The sequence below is a fragment of the Phallusia mammillata genome, chromosome 2, assembly GCF_965637545.1.
Source record: "Phallusia mammillata chromosome 2, kaPhaMamm4.hap1.1, whole genome shotgun sequence".
NCBI classification, from domain to species: Eukaryota; Metazoa; Chordata; class Ascidiacea; order Phlebobranchia; family Ascidiidae; genus Phallusia; species Phallusia mammillata.
Window position 1 is genome coordinate 20,031,181 of NC_137253.1, and position 26,830 is coordinate 20,058,010.

The following is a 26,830-nucleotide window of genomic DNA, read 5'->3' on the forward strand; positions in this document are numbered from 1 at the left end:
TCGGTGCTCATTTATATCACTTGGTGCACCTTTACGTAACTAGATGTGTCTTTATACCGCTTGGTGCACCCTTACATCGCTTGATGCATCTTTATATCGCTTGATGCACCTTTATATCACTTGATGCACCTTTATACAACTAGGTGTGCCTTTATATCGCTTGGTGCGCATTTATACAACTAGGTGCGCCTTAACGTCGCTTGGTGCACCTTTATATCGCTTGGTGCAGCTTTATACAACTATTAGGTGCACCTTAACGTCGCTTGGTGCACCTCTATATCTCTTGGTGCATCTTAATATCGCTTGGTGCACAATTTTGTTAATTAGAGCAGGGGTCGGCAACCTTTTTTGCACTGCGGACCGTTTTTGAAACTGAAATTTTATCGCGGACCGGTCTTCAAAAAACTACAAATATTTAGCAATGAAAACGCTTAAATTAGTTTATCATCCTCGGGATACATGGGAAAAATGTTTCAAAGCATTTAACCTGAAACATTATACGGCCCGGTAACGAACTCCTCGCGGACCGGTACCGGGCCGCGGACCGGCGGTTGCCGACCACTGAATTAGAGCACAATCGCTTGATGCACATTTGTATTGCGTGATGTACCTTTGTGCAACGTGGTGCGCGTTTATACCACTTGGAACTTCGTATCGCTCGGTACACCTTTATATCGAAATAAACAATCACATTCACATGGATCGCTAGCTATCTGTTTCGTCCAGTACGATTTGCATTTTACTGCAGCACCATTTATATTATATGAACGAATTTTTTTTTGTAAAATAAACCCCCATGTATTTACGATAAGCTGATGCAAACAAGTATTACGAATTAAAAAACGAAAATCACACAAACACATCTGGAAGAACACATCTGGTTATATGCTAGGATTTGAACGCAAACGCACGTGGTTCAGGTCGAAATAGAAACAATAACATAACTTTAGATTTTGCAATTAAATGCATAGAATACAAATTAAGGTTTCTTGTCATATTGTCCAGTGGGGGTTTCCACAAAAAGTGTATACTACACAAAAAGGTACAAATATTAGATCATAATTTATTTTAAAACGATACAAAGGTTACTCAAGTAATATTTTGGTGTAACAAGCGACAAGGATATAGCAAGCTATATAAAGTGGTATAAATGTACACTAAGCGATGCAAGGGTAGCCTACACCAAGCGATATGAAGGTGCACCAAGTGATATAAAGGTGCACCTAGTTATATAAAGGTGCATCAAGCGATATAGAGGAGCACCAAGCGGTATAAAGGCGCACCAAGCGATATAAAGTTGCACCAAGTGATATAAACGTGCACCTAGTTATATAAAGGTGCATCCAGCGATATAAAGGTGCACCAAGCGATATAAAGGAGCACCAAGCGGTATAAAGGCGCACCAAGCGATATAAAGTTGCACCAAGTGATATAAAGATGCACCAAGTGATGCTAAGGTGCACCAAGATATAAAGGCACACCTAGTTGTATGAAGGCGCATCCAGCGATATAAAGGTGCACCAAGCGAAATAAAGGTGCAGCAAGCGATATAAAGGTGCACCAAACGATATAATGGTGCACCAAGCGATATAAAGGTGCACCAAGCGATATAATGTTGCACCAAGCGGTGTTGAGGTGGAACACGCGATATAAAGGTTGCACCAAGCGATCCAAGCGATCCAAGCAATCCAAGTGATCCAAGTGATCCAAGCGATCCAAGTGATCCAAGCGATCCTGTATATTTTATATGCACCGATAAATTTGTCGTTTTGGTCACTTTCTCCACACCACTGCTGTTGTTCGAATGACATTTGAATGTAAATAGCGATGGCTAATAGCCCAGCTGCTTTTTCTTTGGAAAATCTTGAACACCTTACAAGCAGATTTAAGTGAGAGCTGAGAGTGAAAGAACACAAACCAATATTCCGGTAGTTGCCAAGAAAAAAGGTTTCACGTATCCAAGCGGTGTGAATATAACTACACCACGCACTGCTGTGCACTTACGCGTTCTTTTTCTGCGGCCTATCGGTTTATTAGGATAGGTGAGCGTCTGTAAATTAACAATCTTTTTGTAATTCATTGTAAGGCCAACAAAATTTCACGTCAATAGGTAACGCATTTTTTATTCAGAGCACAATGCAGATTTTTGTGAAAACTCTGACAGGGAAAACCATAACCCTTGAAGTGGAAGCTTCGGACAGCATCGAAAATGTAAAGGCAAAAATACAGGACAAGGAAGGTACGAAAAATGTGTAAAATTGTAAATTATGTCTTTAATTCAAACATGTGTTTAGCTGTTTCTGCTACGAACTTGCAAGTTAAATTAGTTTTATTCAGTACAACTTGAAAAGTCGTGTAGTAACCATAAGAACTGGAAAAACTTTTTGTAAGTTAGTCTTTCCAGAAACCTATATTGATTTAGTGAGGTATGAATAAATCTGATTAAATCCTTGAGTGATATTAACACAAACATATAATAAGTGCAGGGCCCAGACTCTAAAGTTTTATTTTTATTTCAAAATCATTTTGTGATTAAAGAATTTTCTGTATGTTTTTTTCAATGACTTTTGTTTCACCTGTACAATAGTTGCAGTTTTTTTTGGTGATTTGCCTTATACTTCCACCAGCAAAACTTATTTTATTGTCTACTATGCTCCGTTTTCCATCGAGTTGTTTTATTTGCCTCAATGTGCCTCATTTTCATGTTATTGTTGCATTTTATAGGAATCCCACCTGATCAGCAACGTTTAATTTTTGCTGGTAAGCAGTTGGAAGATGGCCGTACTCTCTCTGACTACAATATTCAAAAGGGTAGGTCAGCAAGTTTTTGTAAACAAATATCAATTGTATATTTGCTTGTAAATTAGTGTTTCTTTAAAACATAATTTTTAATTAACCTTATTTGACCCCACAGTTTTAAATTTGTTTGTATTTCTATTGCAGAATCCACCTTACATTTGGTGCTCCGTCTTCGTGGGGGTGTCATTGAACCCAGCTTGAGGTTGTTGGCCCAAAAGTACAACTGTGACAAAATGATTTGCAGAAAGTAAGAATATTTTCAAATAAGGTGCATTAAACGTATCCCGACAGCATTGTTTCATGTTGGTTGTATAGCACTTTTACATCCACATAAGCCTTTAGTTTGGTTTTGCGTCTTGATGCCTGCATAAACTTATACTACACACATAAAAGAAATTTTAACAAAAATAACACATCTGTAGCAATGTTGTTAATAATCTAACAGCTTGGGTAGTAAACTAGTAATGTCTTTCATCTCGTTCGTAAATGTTCCTTGGCAAGCAGGTACTGTCAATCCGTGAAGGGGACATACCTTGTTTTGACTGTTTTTCTCCGGTGAAGTTTGTTTATGCATTTTTGATGGTTTTGGATGAAACTTATACAGTTCATAGATATATCTGCTTCATTTATTGAGATAATCGCAGTATTTACCACGCTACTTCTCAAGGGGTAAAATTTTTGTCGCTGGGCACTACAATACAGTCAAACTTCGATATTATGCCACCCTTTGGGACCGAGAGAAAGTGGCATAATAGCGAGGGTTGGTTGTAAAAATAGCCTTGTGACATGACAATGTACTGTAATGCCACGTTGTGTTGTACGATTGTAATTTATTACAGTATAAGGTACAGTATGCAGTATAATTTATTACAAAAAACCAGAGAGTCGAACCGCTTGTCATACGGGTTCAGATTACCCGGTCCGAACCGGTTTGCGGTTTTTAAACCGGTTTAAATTTTTATTCGTTTTAATTTAATTCTACCCATTATTTCCCTGTCCCTGGCCTTATCAAACTCCAAACGAAATGTGCCCGTGCACTGTTATTTTTGACACGCCCAATAAGTGTTATCTCGTGCTTTCTTCAGTGCGCTGTTTTGAAAAAAATCGCGAAATATAAAACAGACTGCATTTTTTACTGGTGCGGTTCAGGTTCGGGTCCAACGCCAAATAAAATATGGGGTTCAACTCCGGTTCGGGTTTTCAGAAAATCGTAATTAGCGGTTCGGTTCGGGTTTAATGAAATTAACTGCTCAAACCGGTTCGCGGGTTCGGGTTCAGTTCCGGTTGACTCCCTGCAAAAAACAGATAGATCGTGCATAGAACAAACAGGATCTGTTAGTTTTGTCGTGAAATAAGCACGGAACGGCGTTTACATAACTCATTGCAAAGCCGTGAAACATCTTAACATGACCACGTTTGTTTACTCAACGATTTGTTTTTCATGTTTTCTCTGTTTTATCATGAGCTCAAACCGAAAATTGTCAATTTTCAATCCGGAACCAGACCGTTAATACAGTAATACTGTACTCTCATGTGTCATAGTATCAAGGGTAAGGGGTGGCATAGTAAATATATTTTCTATTGAATTTAGTTGGTGACAATCAAAAGTGGTATAGTAGCGAGGGTGGCATAATATCAAGGTGGCATAGTATCGAAGTTTGACTGTATCCCCTTAAAATGGGTGAATTTTTTGAACAATACCAGAATTTCATTACATTTTGACAGTTGAGAATACATCATTTTTAAGATATCTACTGTTGTGTTTTCCCCTTAAGCCCCACTATTTACCCCCATTTACCCCTCAAATGGGTGAAAACTATAGACAATGTTCAAATTGAATGTAATTTTGACAGTTTGTGCAATTTGTCATTTTTGGGTGTTAGGTGTTAGTTGTCCTGTTTTGCCCTGCAGCCTTATTAGTTACCCGATTACCCCCCTAAAACGGGTAAACTTTTTAAACAATGTCTGAATTTGATAGGATTTGGACAGTATGTAGAATATGCCTTTTTGAGGTAACAAGTTGTTGTCAAAAAAAATAAGATAGACAACCTTATGCTTTTGCCAAAGCTGGAGAAGGATGACCACAAATCAATCATTTTTGCAAACAATGCAAAATTTGAAGTTCATTTTAATTTGGCAGTTTACATTTACATACTTAAACCTATTTGGGGTACTGAACTATTTATCAGAAAGTTGCGAACATGCCATTGAGAGATGTCTTACAAAAAGTTCTCAATGAAATAAACTTTTTCACAATAAAACTAAACACATATGTCAAAAAGTACAGAGTTTTCACTTGTGTTAAAGAAACTCTCTTTCAAAAAACTACCAGTGGATTTTGTTTACCTCACAGTATGGTATTATTTTAGGATCAAGGCTACAAGGGCAACAATCCATGGTACATGTTTGTCTTACCATTGTGACTAGGGTCCCTATTCTCACAATCTTTTCAAGTTTAGTCCTTATTGTCACTCTTCAATTATGAATCTTCAATTATGAAGAGTGACACACTTTTTGTTTTTTTCAATTGTGTTGTAACTATTTTTAGGTGTTACGCTCGTTTGCACGCGAGAGCCACAAACTGCCGCAAGAAGAAATGTGGCCATACAAACCACTTGCGCCCCAAGAAGAAGCTAAAGTAAACTAAGCTACGCAAGATGCGGTTTTTCATGAAATAAACCACAATTTGCATTTGCGTCTGTTGGTCTTTGTTACGAAACTGTCTATTAAGATCAGCGGTTCTCGAACTTCAAGTTTGTTGATATTTAAGATCACTTATTTTACAACCAAGGTGTGATTAATGTGACGATGGCAACTGGAAGAAGTAAAAAAGTGAGCTTGAGCGTTGTTATTTATAACCGTTGCTGTCTTTTTGCAATATATTCGAGGGTCTGTTTTGCCTGATGAAAGAAGACATAGCGACCTGTACAAAACTAAATCAATCACAAAACCTGAAAAAACTGCGGATTAAGACGCTTCTGTATTTGCGCTGGTGTGCTGATGAACCATCTTGAGAATCGATGGCCTAGTTAGAGTCCGGTTTTAGTCACCAATTTTTTTTGAAAAAATTGCTTTGAGAGTTATGCGTGCACATTTCGCCACACTTTTTGGAAACTATTTTTTGCTTTCTCAACGTTGCAAAGGTAAATTCTTGAATAAGTATTAAAATGCAAACGATAAGTAATTAGGCTATGAGTGAATTATAACTGACGCATTATCTTGCAGCAGTTATGCAAGCCGGTTATTGCAAAACAATAACTTTGTTTCTTATGTTAAGGGCGTTCTCGAGTGGCGAATTTAACCTACTATACGTGAAAAACCTTGCAAAATTACATACAACTTTAATAAACAACTGTGGTCATAAGAAAACGAGCATAAATTGAACGTGATCAAGTGTACAGCAAGATTCAACTTAAAGACAAAAATATAAAGTAAAAAAAACTCGGCAACAAGGCAACAATTAATAGCTGGCAACAGTTTGAAAAAAAAAACAGTCAGTGCTTTTTTTACTTTGAGATTAAACGTGTGCGAAGCAACTAATAACAAAAACTAAGTTACGATTTGTGCTTGTGAGAATGTTCCTTGCACAGATCCCAATCACTCGAACTGTTTTTAGAAATCAATCCAAGATCCTTACCCATTTCTGACACAAAAGGTAGTCCTGGGACTTCCGAATTTAAACGGTTTCGATACTTGATCATGTCCACCAACAGCAACCGCCAATCTCGGTCGTCCAGGTTAAAACTGTCATATTTGTATCCGAAGAGTTCCTGTCCATAATAACTAGTTATGACGTTTGACACCCCCTTTCTGAGAGTCACCTGAAACGGGTTCATAGAAGCGTTGCAGAATGGGGACAGAGGCATTTCTATTGCATGAAGAAGGTCTTCGGCTTTTTTCATCATTTTCTTTCTTGTTTTTGCAGCTTTAATTTTCTAAAAATCATTTTTAATGTGTTAATGTCAAATTTTCGAAACGTTTTGCACTAAGCGCTGTTTAAAAAGCCTTGTGTGCCGTTAATTATCTGTTATATATCTTATGAAATGACGGTTGATCTGCACAAGGCTTTAGTAAGTTACATTTAGCCAATCTTTAGTATGACAAAGGAGTTAAAAGTTCATTGGCCATGTTTTGGCGTACTTCCACCAAATTAATTACTTTACTGGATTACCTTTTATTCTGACTTAACAAAGCGACTTGTGTCATTGCTGTTAAACGCTTAGGCCAGGGGTGTCCAAAGTGCGGCCCGCGGCGGCATTTCAAGTGGCCCGCAGCTGTTTTTTTTTCAAATTGTACCCGCCACCGTCCGGATTAGGTGTTTATGATTTGGCGACTTGCGACTTCACGCAAAAGCCTTCCATGGAACTTTTTCCCGGTAAAAAGGAAGTGTACATCGTTCTGACGCAACAAAATCCCACAATTTCTTAAATCCCGTATATTTGTGTTCTAATTCTACAAACACGTTGGCCCGCGGGCGTCTTCACTTGGTAAAAATTGGCACCCCTGGCTTAGGCCTACATGTCTTACCGGTTTGTAACTATCGAAAATATATTCTTTGGTCCAGTCTTGAATTTGAAGTTCTTCTCTAAGCACACGATGCAAGGTGTAGATTCGATCAACTTGACTGTGATGAATCATAAAAGCCGGATCCCACGCTGCAAAGTCAACCGTCGTCATCCCGTAGCTACATCTATCTGTACCATTGCACAGACAGCCGTGAACCTGAAAAACATTGACATAATCGTGATTGCCCTCTGTCGATTGTACTGAATTAAACTCGTCTTAATCTTTTTGATTATAATCGGTTCTTATGGAAAGTCTACTAAAACAATAACTCACAACAGACAAGTTTGATACATACCGTTAGGTGGCGCAAAGACCATCCCCAAATATTTCAAACGCCATTTGTATAAAAATTAGCAGGAACTTTGCCGTATGGTCCGACGCGACTGACCCATGTACAGACAATAAAAAAGCTCGATTGGTATTTGTACCCGGGAGCGCAACCTAATCACTAAGTTTCTTACGTTAAACTTAGTTCTTAACCTTAACCCAGTCTCACTGTTAATTTAAATAACTGCGCTCTTCACGCCATCTATCGGTATTTATCAAACTATTCTGTTGTGATTTATTATTATTGTGTTAGTAGCTCTACCGGTTATTCTGGAATATTAAGGTGGTCAAAGTGGATGATTTCCTGACGAGTGGCGTTTACGGGCAAGATTTTTATGTCTTATAAAGTTCGTAAGTTTTGATAAATGTAAGATCAATTGAACTTTCAGTCTCCGGAGTTTTGTTGGAATTATTTTATCTCCTGAAGAGAATTAAATGCATTAAAAGTGTCTTGCACGCATAAAGTCTAAATGTACAATACAATCCGGCTTTGTCGTTCATTCTGTATGTGGATTTGAGAGATAGATTACTGTAGATTAATTTCAATCTATTGAGTTTACTTGAGGCAGTCACTTGACATGGGAATCATCCTACAAATTCTTACCAACGTTGCTTATGTTAAAAGCTCATTAAAAGTTACTTACAACATTGTGTGGCGTTATTTCAAAGTTGCGATCGAAGAACCGAAAACTATCCGAGGTCAAAGCTCTGATGACACCGCGTAAAAAATATGCGTGTTGCCTCAATCCATCGTAACCAACTCTCCGTTGTGAGTAGCTGAGCAAGAAAATGGAACTATAAACAAACCCGCCACAATTATGATACCATCACAATATCTCTTACGTAACCTACAAGATTATTTTTCAAAAGGCATTAAACTCCTAAAAATGTAAAATAACAAGAGATATGTGTTTTTTTTAAAAACTTACAATGGTTCCCCATTAAAAAGTTTCAACGGTTTGTGGCCCCGAACAAGTGAACGGTAAAATGGATTTTCGACCGTAATATTTCTCTGTGTATCAAAAATGGTTTTGTTCCCAAGAAGAGGAGGTAGACCTTTCCAAATAGATTCCGTCCAGTCCCAGTAAGGAATACCGAGCGTCTTGTTACGCATATATTTGCTCAATCCTTTAAAAAATGTTTTAAATTTGTTTAACACCATTTTTATTCCCTAAAAAATATGCTACACCAGAAATTACGTTTGCAGAAAAGTTAAAATCATAAAAGTACAAACCTCTTTCGAGCTGCACAACAATTAAGCGATGCCAGGCAGGAAATCTAACGTCCATATGGAAACTACAGTGTCCATTTTTATGACCTTTGTATTGTTTATTCCAATGACATCGAAATGGCCAACCATGCCAGCCCACCAAATTCTACAGAAATCACGTTGGTAAAATGATTTCTAACCAACCAAAAAACTTCAACTTACATCGTGCCCACTAACTGAAAGATCGTTTTTGAACTTTGTCATTGCCTGCACCAAATCCTGAACTTCTTCGTCGCTGAGGTGTCGCACATTTTTTCGGATGAAGTAGTCTGATAACAAGTAAAAACTTACGACGTAAGCGGGAATACGAGATAAAAGTTAAACATCTACTAGATTAGAGCATTGGTTAATTTTTCAATATTTTGCACAACAAAACCTTGTCATTTTCCCTTGTACACCTGGTCCAGGGTGTATATATGATTAGTACTACTTGTATCCATATTGTTAGTTGTGATCAAATGAAGAAGCGTTGACGCGCAAACTTATTACTGAATTTGAGTTAATTTGCAATTGAAGTTAAAGTCTTGGCGATCCCCACAAAAATTCTTAGTACATGAATACCTTGGGTAGGAATCAGCAAATGCTTTTGTTTTTGTGGGGTGGAGGGCCACTTAAAAGTTGCACGCATGTCGGATGCGGTCCGCGGGCGCATGCGGCATTTCAGGACACTAAGTGCGGCCTTCGATGTCAAAATACATTTTAGGCCTAGGCGCCGACTTTAAATTTTTCCCGGGTATGCCATATATTTGACGTCACAAAATGACGTCATGAAATACCAAATTCATTTCCTGTCGCTGCATATGATGAGACTACGTTAAAGCTCGCAGTACACACCTTATAGTTCCGCTGCCAGGCCCTTCTGCTAGTGTTGCAATTCGACGCATGTTTGTGCGCGGTAACGCGGTAACATTACAAAAAAATAGGACCCACTTGCCGAAATTACGGGGAGGCGGAACAATAAAGATAAAAAATAGTTTGGGTCGGAGGTCACCTTACGTCTCAAATTACATACTTCGCTGTGCGTTACAAATTACTTTAATGTTTAACATTTATTTTCTCTGTAATAACTATTACAAAAATACTTCACGCAACAAAGCGCACACACTTCCGCTGGACTAGCCATTACAAAAATCGTTTTGTATGTTATAAAGTCGTTTGTTTCGTTTACAATGTGTTCCCTATTTAACGCAGTGAATCATATGTGACGCATTATTAACTTTAAAGTTTAGTGTACTTCAAACGATGTTCTAAACTGCCAGTAACTTTCGATAAGCTAACACGTTAATATGAATTTGTAACGTAACAATAAGCGTTGTTGTTTTTTCGGTTGAAACTAGACAGTCGTCATTCTTGCGTTAATGACAGTTAGAACAAAGATTGGACTGTATTCTCAAAATTTAGCACAAACGATAAAATTGTATCACGTAGTTGTTAACGTTCCCCCTTCTCCCCTAAGCGAACGCCAACACCCCGTTTTATTTTTTTACCACCCTTCAATGTTCAAATTCCAATGCTTTTTAAAGACGTTACAATTGTAATGAATGCGAATAATTCATGGTTGTGAAACAGTAACCACATATTGGTTCGTATCAGAATAATTTCCACAGCATATAACGCATGACTAACGTTGGTCCGATTCTTGGGTATGCGGCATACCCGAGGTTTTCGTTCGGGTATGCCTGGCATACCCGGCATACCCGTGTTCGGCGCCTATGATTTTAGGATGTTGATATTAGAAATTGCACCAAGCGATAAAAATAGACAGAAACGTATTTCTTTATCTTTAATCCCCATTACTATTTGATCAGTTCTAGGGCAGCGGTTTTCAAACTAGAGCCAAATGGTCCCGTAGTTGTACACATAGCGGTTTCCACAGGACTACGAAGGTTCTACAATCTTAATTGTGTTGCAAAAGAACAATTGTTTGCGCATAATCGAATATCTTAAACTCGTCTGTGATGTCACAAGTTGCTCTTAAATTATTGATATTTGTAAACAAACGAGTTTCTAAGTTCCTTAATCCTGAATGTTGTAGTTAAGGTGGAAATGTAATACGGATCTTTATTTAGCTTGGACCGTAAGTCCTACAACTCTACGAGGGAATAGCAAAACGACCATTCTGTAAAGTCAAAAAGTTTGAACACCACTGTCTTTCGCCTGGGAAATAGTCTATGCGGCCTAAACGAGTGTCGATAAACCGTTTTGTGGCCTTTATAAACAAAAAGGTTCCCCACCCCTGGTCTAGACTCTTTAGACGCTTATTAACGGAAGTGAAGGAAATCGAAAATGATCTTACCACTTGTGACGCTGGAGCACGTTCTGCTTCTAGTTCCTTCTCCCAGACACCGTCCATTTGCGCTGACGTGCTTCTTGGTTAAACATTTTCTTCTGCGTGTCTGGAGACCTCCCCATTCGGTTGCCAAACATTTTGTCCACGAACTCCATGCGCCCCAGGTGACTGAAATTGTTTTTCTTTGAGTTACTTTTTTAGGCTTACTATGCTAACCACACAGGATATGACGATGTAAACCATCCTAAATTTCGATCGTAAACTATGCCAAAGAAAAAAACATTTGACATTTTTGATGCATTTAAAATTTGACATAATATTTGTGTGACCCCAAGTATACAAACTGTGACTGCAGCGAGCAGTCACAGTTTTATTAAGCTAAAACATTTACCTAGATTGCAACTTTTTTTGTCTTCATCCAAAACGTAACCTCTGCGACATGTGCACTGACAACAATGATCCGAAAATGCAAGCTTATGTTGTTCGCAGCTGACCCAGCAATGTTTCCGATCTGTAAAATATTTTGTCAGAGACTTAGATCTGTGAAACACAGCATTCTTGTAATAAATCTTGGGGGATAAACTTACTTTGTTTTGAGTTGCAATTTACGCCCTTGGTGATTGAAAGAAGCGAATGTTTCAAGACGGTGGCTTGGTCCGGCTCAATGGCGCTGATCTGAAGGTTATCTAAAAGTTCAATAACAATCGTAGCCTGGGTGTTTAACGCACGACTAATATTGAGTTATTTAAAGTATGTTGACGTTTTATACCAACCTTCATCTTGATCGCTTTCGAAATTGTCTGCTTCGAAAAACAGAAAATTCTCTGCACAGCATAGGTAAATTAGGCAGACAATTATCACATTTCTAAAGATTTTCATTTTTCTCTTGTCCGGCGTCAAAATTTCAAACTGATTCTGAAATGCAAATAAATATATTTGCTCATTATCTAAGGATTATAAAGGCCTTCTTGGCCGTCATGGCATGAGTTTCACTAAGCCAACTTGACGCGTGCTGTGACTTGCAGTTTTTTTTCAAAGTCTATTTCGTTTTCGCAGAAGTTTAACAAATAACCAACGTCGCAATGATATTCGTCCTTGTCGGGCTTTTGTAACGCTTTTTTACTTTTTGTTGAGAAATAAAATACTGCAATATTCATCGCAGCGACGTTATATCAAGCATTTTGTGCAGTTTCATGAAAAGTAATGAATACAACACAAACGAATGCCCACAATGTATGTAACACTTTTTCACAGCTACACGGGCGTCTATTTTCATCTTCCGTTTTCAACCAATCTTTTTAAATATACATTATATAGCTGACGTCAGTCGATAACGTTTCGCGAAACAAATGCGCCCTGGTCTCGTTTGATGGCGATGAACCTGAACGTGATTTCAAAGACTACACTATGGACGGTCAATAACACATAACACGTTTTTAAAGTTTAAATTGTTTTGGCACTGTGACGCAAGACATGCCGCTCACGCGAGAATCTTAGCATAAATTTTTTAATACAATTGTACATCTGAACTTTATTGGTAAATTATTTCCAATTCCTATCCATGGTTTTGGGCAGGCAGGTGCAAAGTAGAGAATAGTACCGCTTAGCCCAGTGGTTCTCAAACAATGGGTAATAAAAACGGTGTGCTCTAAAGCTATTTCGATTCATAATATTATATTAAAACATAAGTTATCATTAGTCTGTGGCCGTACAATTAGAAAGTTCTTTTAAAAGTTTGGTGCATTTAATAAGCCACAAACCGATTTTTTGGAACATATAATTAAAATGTTGGGAAAACACGGGCTTTGTTCTAAATTTAAAGTGAACTTTCAGCATGTTGCAAACTACGAAAATATAATCACATAAAACTTTTGCGAGTGTCTAATTTAGTTTTGGCCTGATCCTACTTTTTTGTAACTTGTATGCTAAAAATCGGTTCTGATCAAACTACGTACAGTATTTAGATTGGTTTCACGTAAATTCACATTAACCATATTCACATAAACGATAAGTGACAAATAATTGCGTCATTAAAATATGGCTAAACTGCGTCACAGGCAATGCGAAACTATTAACTCATGTTTAACTCAAAGACAGCTGTTCTGTTGTCACCGCACGCCCGCCGTTTAAATGGATGCAAATTATAGTCTGGTTCCAACTCCCATTTGGATTAGTAACAACACAAAACTGGAAGTTATCCAAAATTAAACAAATTGGGAAGTGTTCCAAAAATGAAATACATGTTTTTACCATAACAGTAGTTGGGTATCTTTTTCAGATGTTTGTATTTTTAGAGTTGTTTTTCACATTTTCATGCAAAACGTTTTGTTTGGTCGACTATATATTCTCAAAGCATAATAAAGCGTTTTGGAAATATGGCCAAATTGCCTAATAAAATATGATGGTGTAAAATAGGCACATGCAGATAACCCTCTCAAGTTTTTTTTTTATAATTAAACTTATCCTACTTTTAACCTACATCGTGTATCTTAAAAGCGTGCTGACGTCCGATGTTTTCTGATTTTCGAATTAATTCTTTTCTGAAAATGTGACAACCAATGTTCAATAGAAAGCGATCAATATTTTTTACAACTGTACATTAAATGCAAATAGCGGTATATAGACAGCAGCGATGAAATAATGTTTGCAATGTAAAACGCGGGTTGGGTGCCAGTTTGGTTGCATTTATCTATTTGTCGAAACAACGACAAGACACTTGCTTTCGAAATGTTACATCAAAAGTAGTCAAAAGAGTGTAAAAACACAGAAACGACAGTTTTCACAACAAGCGAAGAAGTTCTGTAACAAATAGACTATCAAACTTGTCAAACCCGCAAATGGTAATGAGACAAACAAATTTCACCAAGAACTTAACAAGCCATCTAATAGATTGGGTAGTTTCCGCCGTAGTGCTGACGCAGCGCAACCATTACTCAGATGATGTGGTGGTGCTGCCAGTCCCACGTTTTATATTCTTTTATCATGCCAGCATTTATGGATGTAAATGTTTTTACTCATAGCGAAATTCGCTCTATTTGGTTTCGACTGGTTCTTCTATGACTTTTTCGAGGGTATCTCCTTTCCCAGAGTCTTTATCAGTTGGTTGTTGGCTTTTTTCTTTCGGGGTTTCTCCGTTTTCATCACTGCCTTCCTTAACTTCATTTTCGTCGTCACAGCTGCAAATAGATCGCCAATTATTACCAACTTTGTACACAGTTCTTGCTTTTTCAAACTTTAAGGCAGACTATATGTGGTTAACTAATACAAAATATGTGTTTTTGTTGATTTAGAACTTTTTTGCAGACACTGCACACCGTTTCGACCCCTAAGGTATCGTCAGTGCAGCTCAGTCTGCAGCTAATGGCTTGATTCTTCTACATAAAACTTTTCGTGATACAATATGGTATTATTCTTCGAAAAGCCTGTTACTTTACTAAAAAAAATCTGCTAGAAGAGTAACAACTGTTCATAAAATAAATACACAGGTCATAAAACTTATACGCTTCGTCAACACAAATGATGGAGTCTGTTTATGTTCGGTTAAAAACTTACGATTCTTCTTTAAGTTCTTGCTTGTTTCCACGACAACATTGAGTTGGCAACGAGATCTTCAACTTCTTTTTGCTTGTTTTGGGTTCAGCAGCTCCATCAACCTCTTCCTGTGCTTTGTCATCAGTTCCGTCTGTATAACAACAGAAATATGTTAACATTTTAAACAAGTGCAAAAACAATGGAAAGTTATCAATAACTTACCTTCCGATTTGCTATCGTTTTCAGCAGCTGGTTTTTCCTCAGCTTCTGTTAATTTCTGTTTTTCCTCAGAAGTCCCTTCTTCTTTTACTTCTTTCACTTGGTCGCCTTCTACCTCTTCCCTGTAATGGAATTAGGATTAAAAACAATCCCGATGAAAATGTGTAACAGTGCTATTGCAGAAATGTATTGTAGCTTTTTAAATTTTGTTTGAGAAACGTTGGCCTGCTGGTGCCGCAATGTTTAATCAACAAACATACCACATATTTTCAGTTAAAGAATTTTTAACCGTTGAACATTGTCTAGGATACAAAGTTTATAACCTCTTCAAATTGACATGATTTGCTTACTGGATTTCGTCTTTGGTAGTTTTGTTTCCACAAGGGGTCGCAGCGAAACATCCGGGAGCGCAAATCACGCAACCAGATTCTGTGTCACTCGGTTTCGTAACATCTACATCCTTTTGTTGGCGTCGGGTCAAAGAAAAGAAAACGATAAAGAAAACGATCGCAAGCAAAACTAGAACCGCCATAACAACTCCAACAACCAATGCTGTGTTTGCTTCGGCTACAGCTGCATTTATGAAAAAGGTATATCTGTTAGTACACATGCTTTTATTGACAAAATTGTATTTCATAGTTACATATTTTTTTTCTAAACCTCAGAGAAAAATATTTTATTGAGTAGACCAAACGTAAAGAATAAAAGGCAAAACGCCTTTTAGCTTTTGAAATGGATTCATTCTGTGGTTAATACTTACGATATCGAATGTAAAATTTTCTTTCCTCCTTTCCGAGTTTGTTTTCGGCCGTACACTCAGCACTTGTTGGCTTTTTGTCTAATCCGCTAGAAGTTATGTTGACAACTGATCGAACAATGCCTCCCAACATCTCCTCAACCACTTCGAAATCACTTTCATTCAAACCCTCAATTGACCAGCGAATGTCTAGACACAAAGGCAAACAAATAAAGATTGTCAAACCAAAAATTTTTGCGAAATATTTTTACTTACTGGGTTTGGGTTTCGCTTCGGCTTCGCAGGAAATCTCAATGTTCGACATAGTTGGGTTCACCAGAATTTCTTCGCTCTTATTTTGAAATTCAAGTGGAACTTCCATCTCTGGTGGACCTGCTCACAACAATAGAATTAGTGCTAAAAATATTTTTAAACAGTGAAACCAAAATGTAAGTATTTAAAAAAGTAGGAAATTGAAAAACATGTAGGTGGTTGTGATATATATATATATATACATCATTTACATGAAGAACAATATGTCAGCCGACGCATACAGTATTGGGAGGTAAACGAAAACTGATTAAACGCCGTGTACGCGTTTGAGGTGACGTAATACAACATCCTATTCCCACACAAGTGGAACATTTAAAGAAAAAACAGGCGACTTTAAATATCTGCTTGACGCTGAACTTGAGTGCTTTAAAAAGCTTGTTGTCAATACAGATGTTCAAAACCACTTGAATATTTCACGATCACGGGAACGTTAGAGATAAGTGGAGTATTTAAAATTTTGTTTTTAAGTTGTTCCAACTGGGATCGTATACTACTCTTTTTTCTACGTATTATTTAACGGTCTTTTGAAATAATAATCGTTGGTTAAATACCTTGTACTGAAATGCTAAACATTCTGCTAATTTTTCCGGCATTGTTTGTTCCTCGGCAAGTGTAAGTTGCAGCATCATCAAAAGATTCGATAGAAACGCTGAGGACGACAATTCCAGTGTCTGTTACAATCTGAAAAATGCATAAATTTCAGTTAAGTTCCATTTATATTTCATTTGGACAACATAGTGTCTGTTTGTTGGTCTTGCTATCCTTGTCAGACAGAATTCTAAAGGGTGTTTTTGGTCCACAAGTTCGCTTTTTGTGTAAATTGACGATTTTTCGTTATGTTACGAAATAGTCAAACCAATATAAACGAACATCATTTGCAATATTTTTTTACCTTCTTTCCGTTGCGATACCATGAAACAGTGGGCGTAGGTACACCAGCGATGTTGCATTTAAACTGCGACTGAGCACCTATTTCCATGGTAACCACTGCGTTATCGTTCGGTGTGGGAAACTCCACAACATTGGGCGAGGCTGTAAAGCAAAAAAACGCTTAGTCGTGTAGTTGAACTTTCGGTCACTCAATCAAGCCATGAAACAATTCAAGCTACTTGCAGCACAACAAGAGCTATTAACGTTGCGCATAATTTAAGCGTTTGTTTCTCGACGGGCGCCCTGCGGTTTTGTCATTTAAGTCCGCGAGCGGTTGATTGAACTTTCACCACTGACCCAAATTCTCTGCATGGGGCCTTTTGTCTTTTCCCACGCATTGATGTTCACGGCCAATTAGGCACACGCGGCAAAGAGGTTAAATGCATATTGTTCCAATTTCAGAACGGGATTACGACTGGCAAGACAAAAGCGTGCACCTTGATTCTGTTCGCGCTTTCGGATTACGGGAATGCACGCGAACGCAGATGTCACACGTTCGTCCTTATTAAAACGGAATTAGTGATTCAGGTGTTCCAAAAACAACTTATCAAAACACATCTAAATCGATGCGCAAACGGGACAGTCTTTCTATGGCATGGCATGGCAGCTTGGTTTTCATTAAAAAGTTGGCTAAATAAAGCAAATGTAAGTATATTTAGTTTTCTAGTTCTATGTTTTTATTCACCCAACGGCAAGTCTTGCACGTAGATGAAGAGTTAATACTTAATTTAAAACACGACCAGTGTGACGCTATTGTCTGATAATAAATTCGTTTGCTGTCAATCATGCGACATGCAACGTGCGTTCAGTCAGTCATGCACACGAACGCTTACTTACCCTGGGGGGTGGTGGTCTGGGGAGTGGTTGTTGTTGCTGTTGTGTGAAGCATGAAAGGACGGTTAGTTTGAAGTGCATATAAACGGCAACAAACGCCAGATTATACAGTATAAGTTATTAAAACGTGACACAATGCTCACATTACAGAAATGCCTACCACCGTACAATACACCACACCGCCACCTAGCGGTGACAAATGAGCTACAACAAGATCGACAACATCTACATCAACGTTTAGCAGGTGGATATTGTCCTTTAAAGTATAACGCACCTGAAACAGTGAGAACGACGTCCGTCGGGATTACGTCACCAAAAGCGTCTTCAACTACGCAAGTGAAAGTGCGTCCATTGTTTCTCTCGGGGTCTGGGTGAATAGTTAAAGGTAAAACGGCGTCGAAGAGGTTGTTGAAAGTTGGGTTTTCAGATTCCACTCGAAAGTTGTCTGGCACCACTTCGTCGTTCATGTCCGTAACCCTGCGTTCGAATATATGATGCAAACGATGCTATATATGGCAAGTTTGTTATTCCACTTTCAATAAAGCGCTTGAGTAGGTATCAAGTACGAAGGGATGAATTTAAAATCAGCTCATAATACAATTTTTTTTCACAAAAAAAACAACCAGTCTTTTCAATCCCAAACATCATGGTTATTGTTTGTTTTTTAAAATCATCAAGTCGTAAACAAACCATTTCATGGAAAAAGGTTTGCTTGCACCCGTTGCTTTGCACTCTGCCAGTTTTTTGGTCTGACCGGTTCCGTCATCAAGAACATCAAATGCCTGTGTTTCCACTTTGGGTGAAGCTGAAAGAAGGATGTATTCGTTAAACACAAATTAAAACAAAAAGAATTGCGGTATTAGGCACAAAGTGAACATTTAACGTGTGGTTGTGCAATGTAAAAACAGCTAATTGTTTTACCGGTGACATAGCTATGTGTGCATGTGAGCGATGTGCACCCAATCGGATTGCCAATATATTTGTCGGAGGAGAGCTGCTTTCGGAACCACCGTATCAATTATTTATAACTCATGCGTCTTACTGTGGAATTTTCATTCCATAATACTTAGCTCATGCATTTTGGAGTATACACTACCTTATGGGGCGGTAGTTTACAAACAAAAATGCTTTTTGTAGTCACCTAGAACACTCAGGGAGTTTTGGGATGTAAAAGGGCCTGAACTTGATGTAACTGTGCACTTGAACATTCCGTCATCGTCGAAACCAAGGTCGTTCAATGTCAACGTATAGCTAACTTCATCGAATTCTGCCCTAGATCTAAAAAAATCATTGAGTGTTATTTAATTTTAAATTTGAAATGAACAAGTTAAGTTTAAACATACGCGTAGTCTTCTTGAAAATGTGCTATGTTTGCTCCATATGTAACGACCACGGCTCCGTTGTGATTCCACGTCACAGCAAACACTGAAGCAGACTAAAAAATGAACATTATCGTTTCTACATGACTTTCATTCAAGAACGTTGGAGGTTCTTATTAAATTTTAATGCATAAGGTTGAATGAGATAATTAGGCAGTAACAGTACAAACCTCAGGGATGCTGACATTACATGGAATAGAAGCACTTGACAAGTAGCTGGCGACCAAGTCGTTTCCCTGGACAAGTGAAACTGTAAAATGAACAAAAGATTCATGGTTTCAAGTTTCAATTCATCAAATTCAGGTTTTTTTTCGTTGTGTGTTGACAAACGAGCATCGCTTTTTAAATTCCCACAGTCCAAGTGTCGTTATCAAACTGCTATCCCGCCGTGCAGAAAGGTACATTGCTCAGCGGGAAGCGTCTCGTAGGGAGGACAAAGATTTCATGGGTTATCAATTTTTCATATTGCTACGAAATTAACGTCACGGACAGTGGGACCGACATGTCCCGAGCAGATCAACGGATCAGGATCATAATGCGCTTATATCAAACACTCTCGTGGAATAAGTACCAAAAATCTGAGCGCAATACACCACGATGAAGTATTTTTTAATCTGTAATCGCCTATTATTGCCTGCCTTGGATGTATGGGATCGAGGTATTGCGATATCAAGGGTATTATTAGACCTTTCAGATTTCACACGCCAGTCGCCACCAATATGTATCTTAGTACGCGAGAAAATTTAGTAATTTAATAGTTTATTTATCTCAGTGTTATTTATTTAAGAAAAAATCACTTACCTGCAGAAAGTAGAACAATTACAGATGCAATATGAAACGTCGCCATCTTCACCAATAGTTGTTTTTGTCACGATTGGCAATAAGTTTATACAGTTGTAATATATTAAATGTATTAATGTACTCAATCTATTTGTTCAGAATCTGCAAGTGCAAAATTATGTTCTTTTTCAAAGAACCTATAAAATGCTTTGGAGCGTGCCGTAAACGTTAAGTGCTCAACGCTTAATATGGAATTAACGAACAACAAGCCACTTATTTTATAATGTCATTTCCCGCACCAACCATCATTCTCCACACAAACCTAGTTAAAAAATTATTTAACAATATGCATAAGGAACACTACTAGTACTTATACGACTGGTGGCTCTTTCCTCTACACTGAAAACTGCTACACTGATGCTGCTTCGCTCGGTCTCACTCCAATATACGCTTCTCCCATCTCATCGCCGATGCGTATTGTTCTCGACCCATTTGCTCTGGTGGGAAAAAGAAGTCAATGCGCGCCCTTTTAGCTGCGCGTCACGTGACCACCTCCAACCGAAAGCGCGGCGGGCGCTCGTCGTCCCAACCCCTCCCGCTGTTCCCCGTGCGCGAGGCCGAATGGCGCTTTGATCGCAACTGGGTGAAGTGGGGACGCGACAAACACAGAGCCAGCCAATAAGATTTACAGTGCTAATGAGCGTCGCCCGCTCATTCACTCCTTTATTCGTATCGTTTTGGCAACAGCAATGAATTGGTTCATTAATTATCGGCCGGTGTGAATGTGTGCCCCTCTTGTTTGCGCAAAGGAATTAACCTTGCTGATTGACGCCCTAATCCAACCGGTAAACACATTTTGTCGAAGCAGACGATTTTCAGCTCGTGTTTATTTACACCTCGACCTTGATGTCAACAAAAGTCAAACCCGTTTTAACCGTGGTCCTAATAACAAGCAGAGATATTGGGCATAAGTATGATCAAAATGTCGCTGTTTTTACAGTAGCGGCTGGTGTTGGAAGTCACCGCCATACTCAGTATTTTCTCTTTATTTTAAACCTTTTTACCAATACTTTGTTTCAAGCAAAGTCACGAGACATTGTTATCGCAGAAACACTAGAAAACCTAAAGTATAATGTTTATTGCTGCGAAAGTTTTGAAGCGAAATATTCTGTAGAACAATAAATTTCTACCAAGCCGGAAAAAGCATTACCTCTTTCCGGTACAAAGTCTAACCCTAGTTGTTTGCAGGTGATGGCAGACCATTAATGCACGTTGACCGGTGTAACATATTCTCTACATGTTGATCTTCCGGATTAAGACTAATTTCTACAGCAAGCGAAAACTTGAAACTGCTTATTAGACGTCTGCTACATGTATCACAGAGACAGCAAATTGTTTGTGACCCTACTTTACTGACTCCAAGATTATCGGATTTGCAATTAACAAGTCAGCGGTTTCATTTTACCGTTTGTTCTTGTTCGCTTATAAGTGCAACACATTTTTTTTTAATTATTCAATTAATGCATTTTGAATGTAGTATTTTAATCTATACCGCACAATATAAATAAAAACAATATAACAAATCTGCATACCTATGAGTATAAGCGATATTATATTTTACAAAATATTAGCATTTCAGCGTGACAAAGTTTTAGCAAAGCCACAAATATTGTCAAAAGTATATAAACTTAGAAACACGTCATGACAGTAACGCAATATATTTCCAAACTAAACCCTTTCACCAAACTTGTCCGAACACGTCTAAGCAAAAAGTGCTGGTTCTCAACCCAAGTCCACCCTGCCAATAAGTGTATTGCGGGGGCACACGTCGACACTCGCCGTCTCCATAGTAACCGATTCTTTCAAAAAGCGAGAGCTCTTAAACAAGAGAGTCCTCGAGACACTCGACGGCCACTGTGGCCCTATTTTCCAATAGCTCTTTGGGACTGAATCCTTACATCCGACTGGTTTTCCATCACGCATCGGTACACTTGTTGTCTTTCGTCGACAGTTTATCGCAACCACGATGCCATCCACAAAAATATCGGCGACTCGAGTAGGCGCAATATATTACAAAACAAAAAGATAATTGTTTGTGCAGATCTCCACAACGGACCCAAACAGCCTTCCCGATAAATGCTACAGTGTGGTAAAAAGACAATTCACAGTTCAAACATATAGAATTGTAGCCCTTCGGCAGTCAATCAGTTTTTGATGTGTGATTTGTAATTTGTATTCACAAATTATCAACTATAGCTTTTGTGCAATGACTTACTGCATAAACAGGGAGACGTTTTTGAGAAAATTAACCAATTTGAAGCAAAAATCTGTTTTCATACAAGTATTTTTACTTAAAATTTCAAGTTCGACAGGTTTTGATATTGTTTTTGACTCACTAGGTCTTAAACTCTATTGATTTTAAACAACCGCATACTATGCAATTAACACGAATATCCAACTGTGGACAACGCATGACCAGATCAGGATTCACTTTCGAACAATAGAAATCAATCATTTTTATGTCACAAGGTATGCATGAACTACATTTTTATTGATTTTACTTCAAAAAACTCGACCTGTTTGCCGGCATGTGACCTTTTGTACACAAAGAAGACCGAGACAGCGAAAATCTTTTGTCCAAAGCTAGGTTTTATAATTCCTTCACATACACATTCTTTGCCGCCTTCGGAATAAATCTTTACACTTATAATACGATTAACGTCTGATTTTATTAAACAATGCTGGGAACATTGTGAACATTCATCACATTTTGGAAAATAAAACTAGATTTAAATTTCCGTTGGCATGTTTCTACATCAAGTAAATTGCTCAACTATTGCCGTACAATTTACTGTATATTTCCAGGCACAAATAGTTCAGAAAGTTTGCCCATGCAAAATTACTATCATTCGGTATAATCCATTTGAACCCGCACGCCCCACACTGTACAAGTTCGCACATGACTTCAAACTGATCCGATCGAAATATATGGGTATAAATACAAATCTCATCATCAACGCTGTTACGCAGTGGATGTATGAATCACCGCCGTCAAAGTGCTAAAATTTTACAGAATGTATGCGATATACGCTTGCAGATTTTGCTGTGAATGATTTAATGGTTTTAAGCTGCACCATAGCGAAATGACACCGTACAACGACAGGTGGTGTATACCGTTATTAACCAATTTTTTTTGTTTTTATGTCATATCCTATCGTTAAAGTAAAAAAAAGTGAATTCGTTACTTCTGCAATGGATGACTTTGTTCGTTATGACGTGATATGTTTGGGAACTGGATTTGTCGAATGTGTTTTGGGCGGAATTCTGTCGACCGAAGGCAAGCAGGTGTTGTTTGTGGACAGAGAGCGATTTTGCGGAGGAGCTAACGGGTCGATTTGTTCCCTTGCTGAACTTGAGATAAAATTTCCACAACAAAACAGTTGTAGGCCTATATGTGATGAGGAATTCGCATTTGATTTGGTGCCAAAGTGTTTTGTCGGGCGCGATAGGATGGTCCGTTTGTTAGAATATATTGGAGTGGATGTAACACAACTTACACAGAGGATTCACAACAACTACATTTATATTGAAGACAAATTAATGCCTGTTAGGCCAGACAACTTACATTTTCTAGTTGAAGGGGAACAAGTTAAAAGCCTAATTGAATTTGCTAAATCATGTCGCGTGTCAAACGGAATAGCAACATACAGACAGACAGAAATCGACTGCAACGAATCTGTTTCAAAACTGCTGAGAAGCTTCAAGGTAACAAGTGAAAAAAGTAGAAGGTATGTGATTCATGGACTCGGTGGAGGAGGGTCAAGCAGCCAAGCGCAGACCAGTGGCCAACTCATTGATCGCATAAAACGGTTTTGCGAGGGCCGACCACACCAGCCCACTTCTTGCCACTATCCCCGTTACGGACTGGGCGAAATGACTCAACAAATTCTGAAGTGTGTCCAGAAACGTGGAGGAAGATGTATGCTAAACAGGCCTGTTAGCAACATCCAGAAAAAGAGAGGCGGTTATGTGTACTTGAGCGCACGCGATCTGAAGGCAAAGGCACCAGTCATTGTTGCCGATCCTTCATACTTTCCAGAATTGGTAAAAGTGCAAGGTCGAGTTGTTAGAGGAATCGCCGTCCTCAATCATCCTGTCCCGAACACTTCAAAAAGCAAATCTTGTACCATAGTTGTGCCACGACATAATGGTGACAGCAACTTTACCATAAACGTCTTTGGTGAAGATCACAATATGGCGCCAAAGAGCAAGTTTGTGGCTTACGTCAGTGCTGCTGTACAAACTGAAAATCCTCAAAACGAAATTCAGGCCGGGTTTAATCTGTGCGGTGATGCCTTAGCCAAATATACCTACGTTACAAATATCTCCAAACAGATTGATAACGAAAATGAGCACCATATATTTGTTTCCAACAGTTTCGATGCCTCTGCTGATTGGGAGTCTGTGTGTGATGACGTCATGCGTTTGTACCAACGTATCACCGGCAAAATGTTCACATTCCTACCTACTAAATTGTAACTGACGTTTGTGAATTCTATATAGCTTACAATTTCACTTCTGTATCGTATTTTACTTATCCTTTTCCAAAATTACGCGGAATCCGAACAAAAATCACGTTTATTGTCTTGTAGTAGGTCAGTGTTTACGATTTTTTGCAAAAACGAACTTGATAAATAAGATTGGAGTCTCGTTTTGGCCATTGGAACTGATGAGCGGCCTCGGTCTGACCATAGAAGTTCTGAGATATAAACACATGTTTTGTCGATATCGAATCATCCTACTGCATGCAAGAACAAGTTACAAAACATAAATAAACAGTCTACAGACTACTACAAATGGGCTATGTCCATACATAAAATAAGTCAGTCAAAACTTCAATCTCGTTCACCTTTTCAATATTTAAAGGTGGCAGTTTTGGGAGTGCAGACGTTTGAATATCCACCCACTTTTGTAGCATGTGATACCGATCAACGTAATCTGTCCTCATCAACGACGTGTCGGTTACGAATTCGCGTTTATAGTTTCGAGGTTGCGGACCAATTGGGACTGCGTTGAGCAGATGTATGTTCTTTCGGTACAAAAGTTGTACACGCTAATATTATCAGCTAAAACTACACATTATTTAAATAAACAATCCTTGCCATGATATTTTCGAGTTCCTTTTTGCGATGTTGGTAAACTGTAGTGGTAGTTGTGGGTGACAACTTCCCAAATGAAGCCTGAGCAATGCTTTGAGGATATTTTGTTTGAGTTCGATGGAATATCTGCAGTTGTAAGTTGTAAATTAGCATAAAGAATGCAAGAAAATAAAATTAAATCACCTCTGCGGGGGCCAATTCAAACCTTTTCGTTTTTCGCACAGAACCGACAGGCCTGCCAAGTTCGAAGCATTCGTGGTATGTTGTAGTTTTAGGTTCCTGCAAAAGTACTGCATCATGTCATTAAGTTTCGTAAACCTTAGATGATATTGAAAACAACTAACATTATTGTCCCTCTGATGTCTATGTATACATCATTTATACCTACTCGAACAGTGCATTTCGATTTTTCACATTTGCAAATACAAACAGAAGGGTTGTTCGTTAGCAAAGCCAAGAAAAGTTTTACCTGGTAATGTCCAAGTACGACACTTGTGCGTGCGACACTGCTTGTATTCACCCGAGGTCGATTTAGTGCCATCACTTTTGCTTTTAAAATTAACGAGATTGTTAAAAAGAAAGCAAGCCAAAAAATCAACCAAGTCATTACCATTAAAAAAAGGGAACAAATAGGCATTGTTTTGTCACAAATACAAACACAGATCCGAAAAACTTTCATTGGTTTGTATTTTTGGTGCATTCAGTAATCAAGTACCGGTAATAAGTCATTTGTCCTCCCAGACGTGGGACGTAAATTTTAGGGAAATTGCTTGAAAGTAAGTTAGGTTTAAAATGTCGCAAATATCCAGTTCCGTGACAACTGCTGAACAAAATGGCCAATCAGTTGGAGATCAGGTTCCCAAGGACAATCGTCGTCGCAGAAGAAGACGTCGCACTAGGGCTGTGTAAGTACAAGCCCTGTTTCGTAGAAGGGAGAATTTGTGAAGTTATTTCTTAATTACAGTGTCATACCTATTACAAACAAGCTGTGATGTTAGTGCAGTTTTGTCGTTACGGTCTATCGCGTTGCCATCAGTAATACTGGGCGTGATTTACAAAAGGATTCCAGTCTCTAGTTTCACACAGAACAATAAAAGCAACGCGCGGCACTAAACCGCCATTCTGTACGAAAGCGGCTTCGGAGTAGCAAAGCAATAACAAATGTCAGTTTATTCAGAGCACGGTTTGCCTTACATAAAAAATCTTTTTTAAGCACTTTTTTAACTATATGCCACGTGAGTCTTGTAAACTAGGAAAACTTTAGTGTATGAACATTTCTACAAGTTGATGTTATGGTGATCCCAAACTGATAGAGCAAGCGTTTTATAGTTCATGTTGTACCAATACCTTTGACAGAACAGGCTACCACATGTTTAGTGGTTCCAAAAAACGTCGTTATCAGGCAGTATAATTTAATAGCAGACGGGGTAAATAAACGCAGTTTGGCCGTAGTCTCATCTGTTGATACACCTACCATGATCTGGCCGCCATGACAACGCGTGTAAACAACTCGAGTATGGTGAGGCCTTCAGCTGTCGCATGTCTTGTCTTGATCGGCTATAGACAGGGTTCATCACGCCTTACACCCAACATCTTTTGTTGGTCCTAACCAAGTGTGTGTACATATAGTCAAGTGCTGCGTTGACGTGATTTAATAAGTTCCATTAATGGTTCGAA

The 26,830-nt window shown here is 38.4% G+C and overlaps 5 protein-coding genes across 6 annotated transcripts; 2 read left to right on the forward strand and 3 right to left on the reverse strand.

Annotated features, from left to right (window-relative positions):
• The first annotated feature begins 1,917 nt into the window (after positions 1–1,917).
• LOC145214186 (ubiquitin-ribosomal protein eL40 fusion protein) lies at positions 1,918–5,494 on the forward strand. The gene is made up of 5 exons (XM_080082675.1): positions 1,918–2,042; positions 2,131–2,239; positions 2,725–2,811; positions 2,944–3,046; positions 5,348–5,494. The coding sequence occupies exons 2-5, from the start codon at positions 2,137–2,139 to the stop codon at positions 5,439–5,441; spliced, it is 387 nt and encodes a 128-aa protein (XP_079938801.1). The 5' UTR covers positions 1,918–2,042; positions 2,131–2,136; the 3' UTR covers positions 5,442–5,494.
• Positions 5,495–6,008: 514 nt separating this feature from the next.
• LOC145214185 (hemocyanin, beta-C chain unit D-like) lies at positions 6,009–10,029 on the reverse strand. The gene is made up of 7 exons (XM_080082674.1): positions 9,797–10,029; positions 9,125–9,231; positions 8,927–9,068; positions 8,622–8,820; positions 8,337–8,469; positions 7,327–7,521; positions 6,009–6,734 (listed from the first exon to the last, which is right to left on the reverse strand). Exons 2-7 carry the CDS (start codon positions 9,164–9,166, stop codon positions 6,354–6,356), a joined length of 1,092 nt encoding a protein of 363 aa, XP_079938800.1. The 5' UTR covers positions 9,167–9,231; positions 9,797–10,029; the 3' UTR covers positions 6,009–6,353.
• Positions 10,030–13,813: 3,784 nt separating this feature from the next.
• On the reverse strand, positions 13,814–20,182 carry LOC145212429 (hemicentin-1-like). 2 transcript variants are annotated; one of them, XM_080080540.1, is made up of 15 exons: positions 20,016–20,182; positions 19,385–19,464; positions 19,179–19,270; positions 18,977–19,113; positions 18,526–18,640; positions 18,110–18,312; positions 17,839–17,874; positions 16,964–17,103; positions 16,623–16,752; positions 16,015–16,131; positions 15,763–15,948; positions 15,353–15,575; positions 15,006–15,124; positions 14,805–14,934; positions 13,814–14,428 (listed from the first exon to the last, which is right to left on the reverse strand). In XM_080080540.1, exons 1-15 carry the CDS (start codon positions 20,059–20,061, stop codon positions 14,284–14,286), a joined length of 1,899 nt encoding a protein of 632 aa, XP_079936666.1. In that variant the 5' UTR covers positions 20,062–20,182; the 3' UTR covers positions 13,814–14,283. The 2 variants fall into 2 exon arrangements, with proteins under 2 accessions (XP_079936666.1, XP_079936667.1); XM_080080541.1 differs by lacking the exon at positions 17,839–17,874.
• Positions 20,183–23,246: 3,064 nt separating this feature from the next.
• Positions 23,247–24,533, forward strand: LOC145213109 (uncharacterized). The gene has a single exon (XM_080081347.1). It carries the CDS (start codon positions 23,247–23,249, stop codon positions 24,531–24,533), a length of 1,287 nt encoding a protein of 428 aa, XP_079937473.1.
• Positions 24,534–24,614: 81 nt separating this feature from the next.
• On the reverse strand, positions 24,615–26,818 carry LOC145212435 (uncharacterized). The gene is made up of 5 exons (XM_080080549.1): positions 25,623–26,818; positions 25,337–25,432; positions 25,157–25,279; positions 24,904–25,083; positions 24,615–24,753 (listed from the first exon to the last, which is right to left on the reverse strand). The coding sequence occupies exons 1-5, from the start codon at positions 25,851–25,853 to the stop codon at positions 24,658–24,660; spliced, it is 726 nt and encodes a 241-aa protein (XP_079936675.1). The 5' UTR covers positions 25,854–26,818; the 3' UTR covers positions 24,615–24,657.
• Between the last annotated feature and the right edge of the window lie 12 nt (positions 26,819–26,830).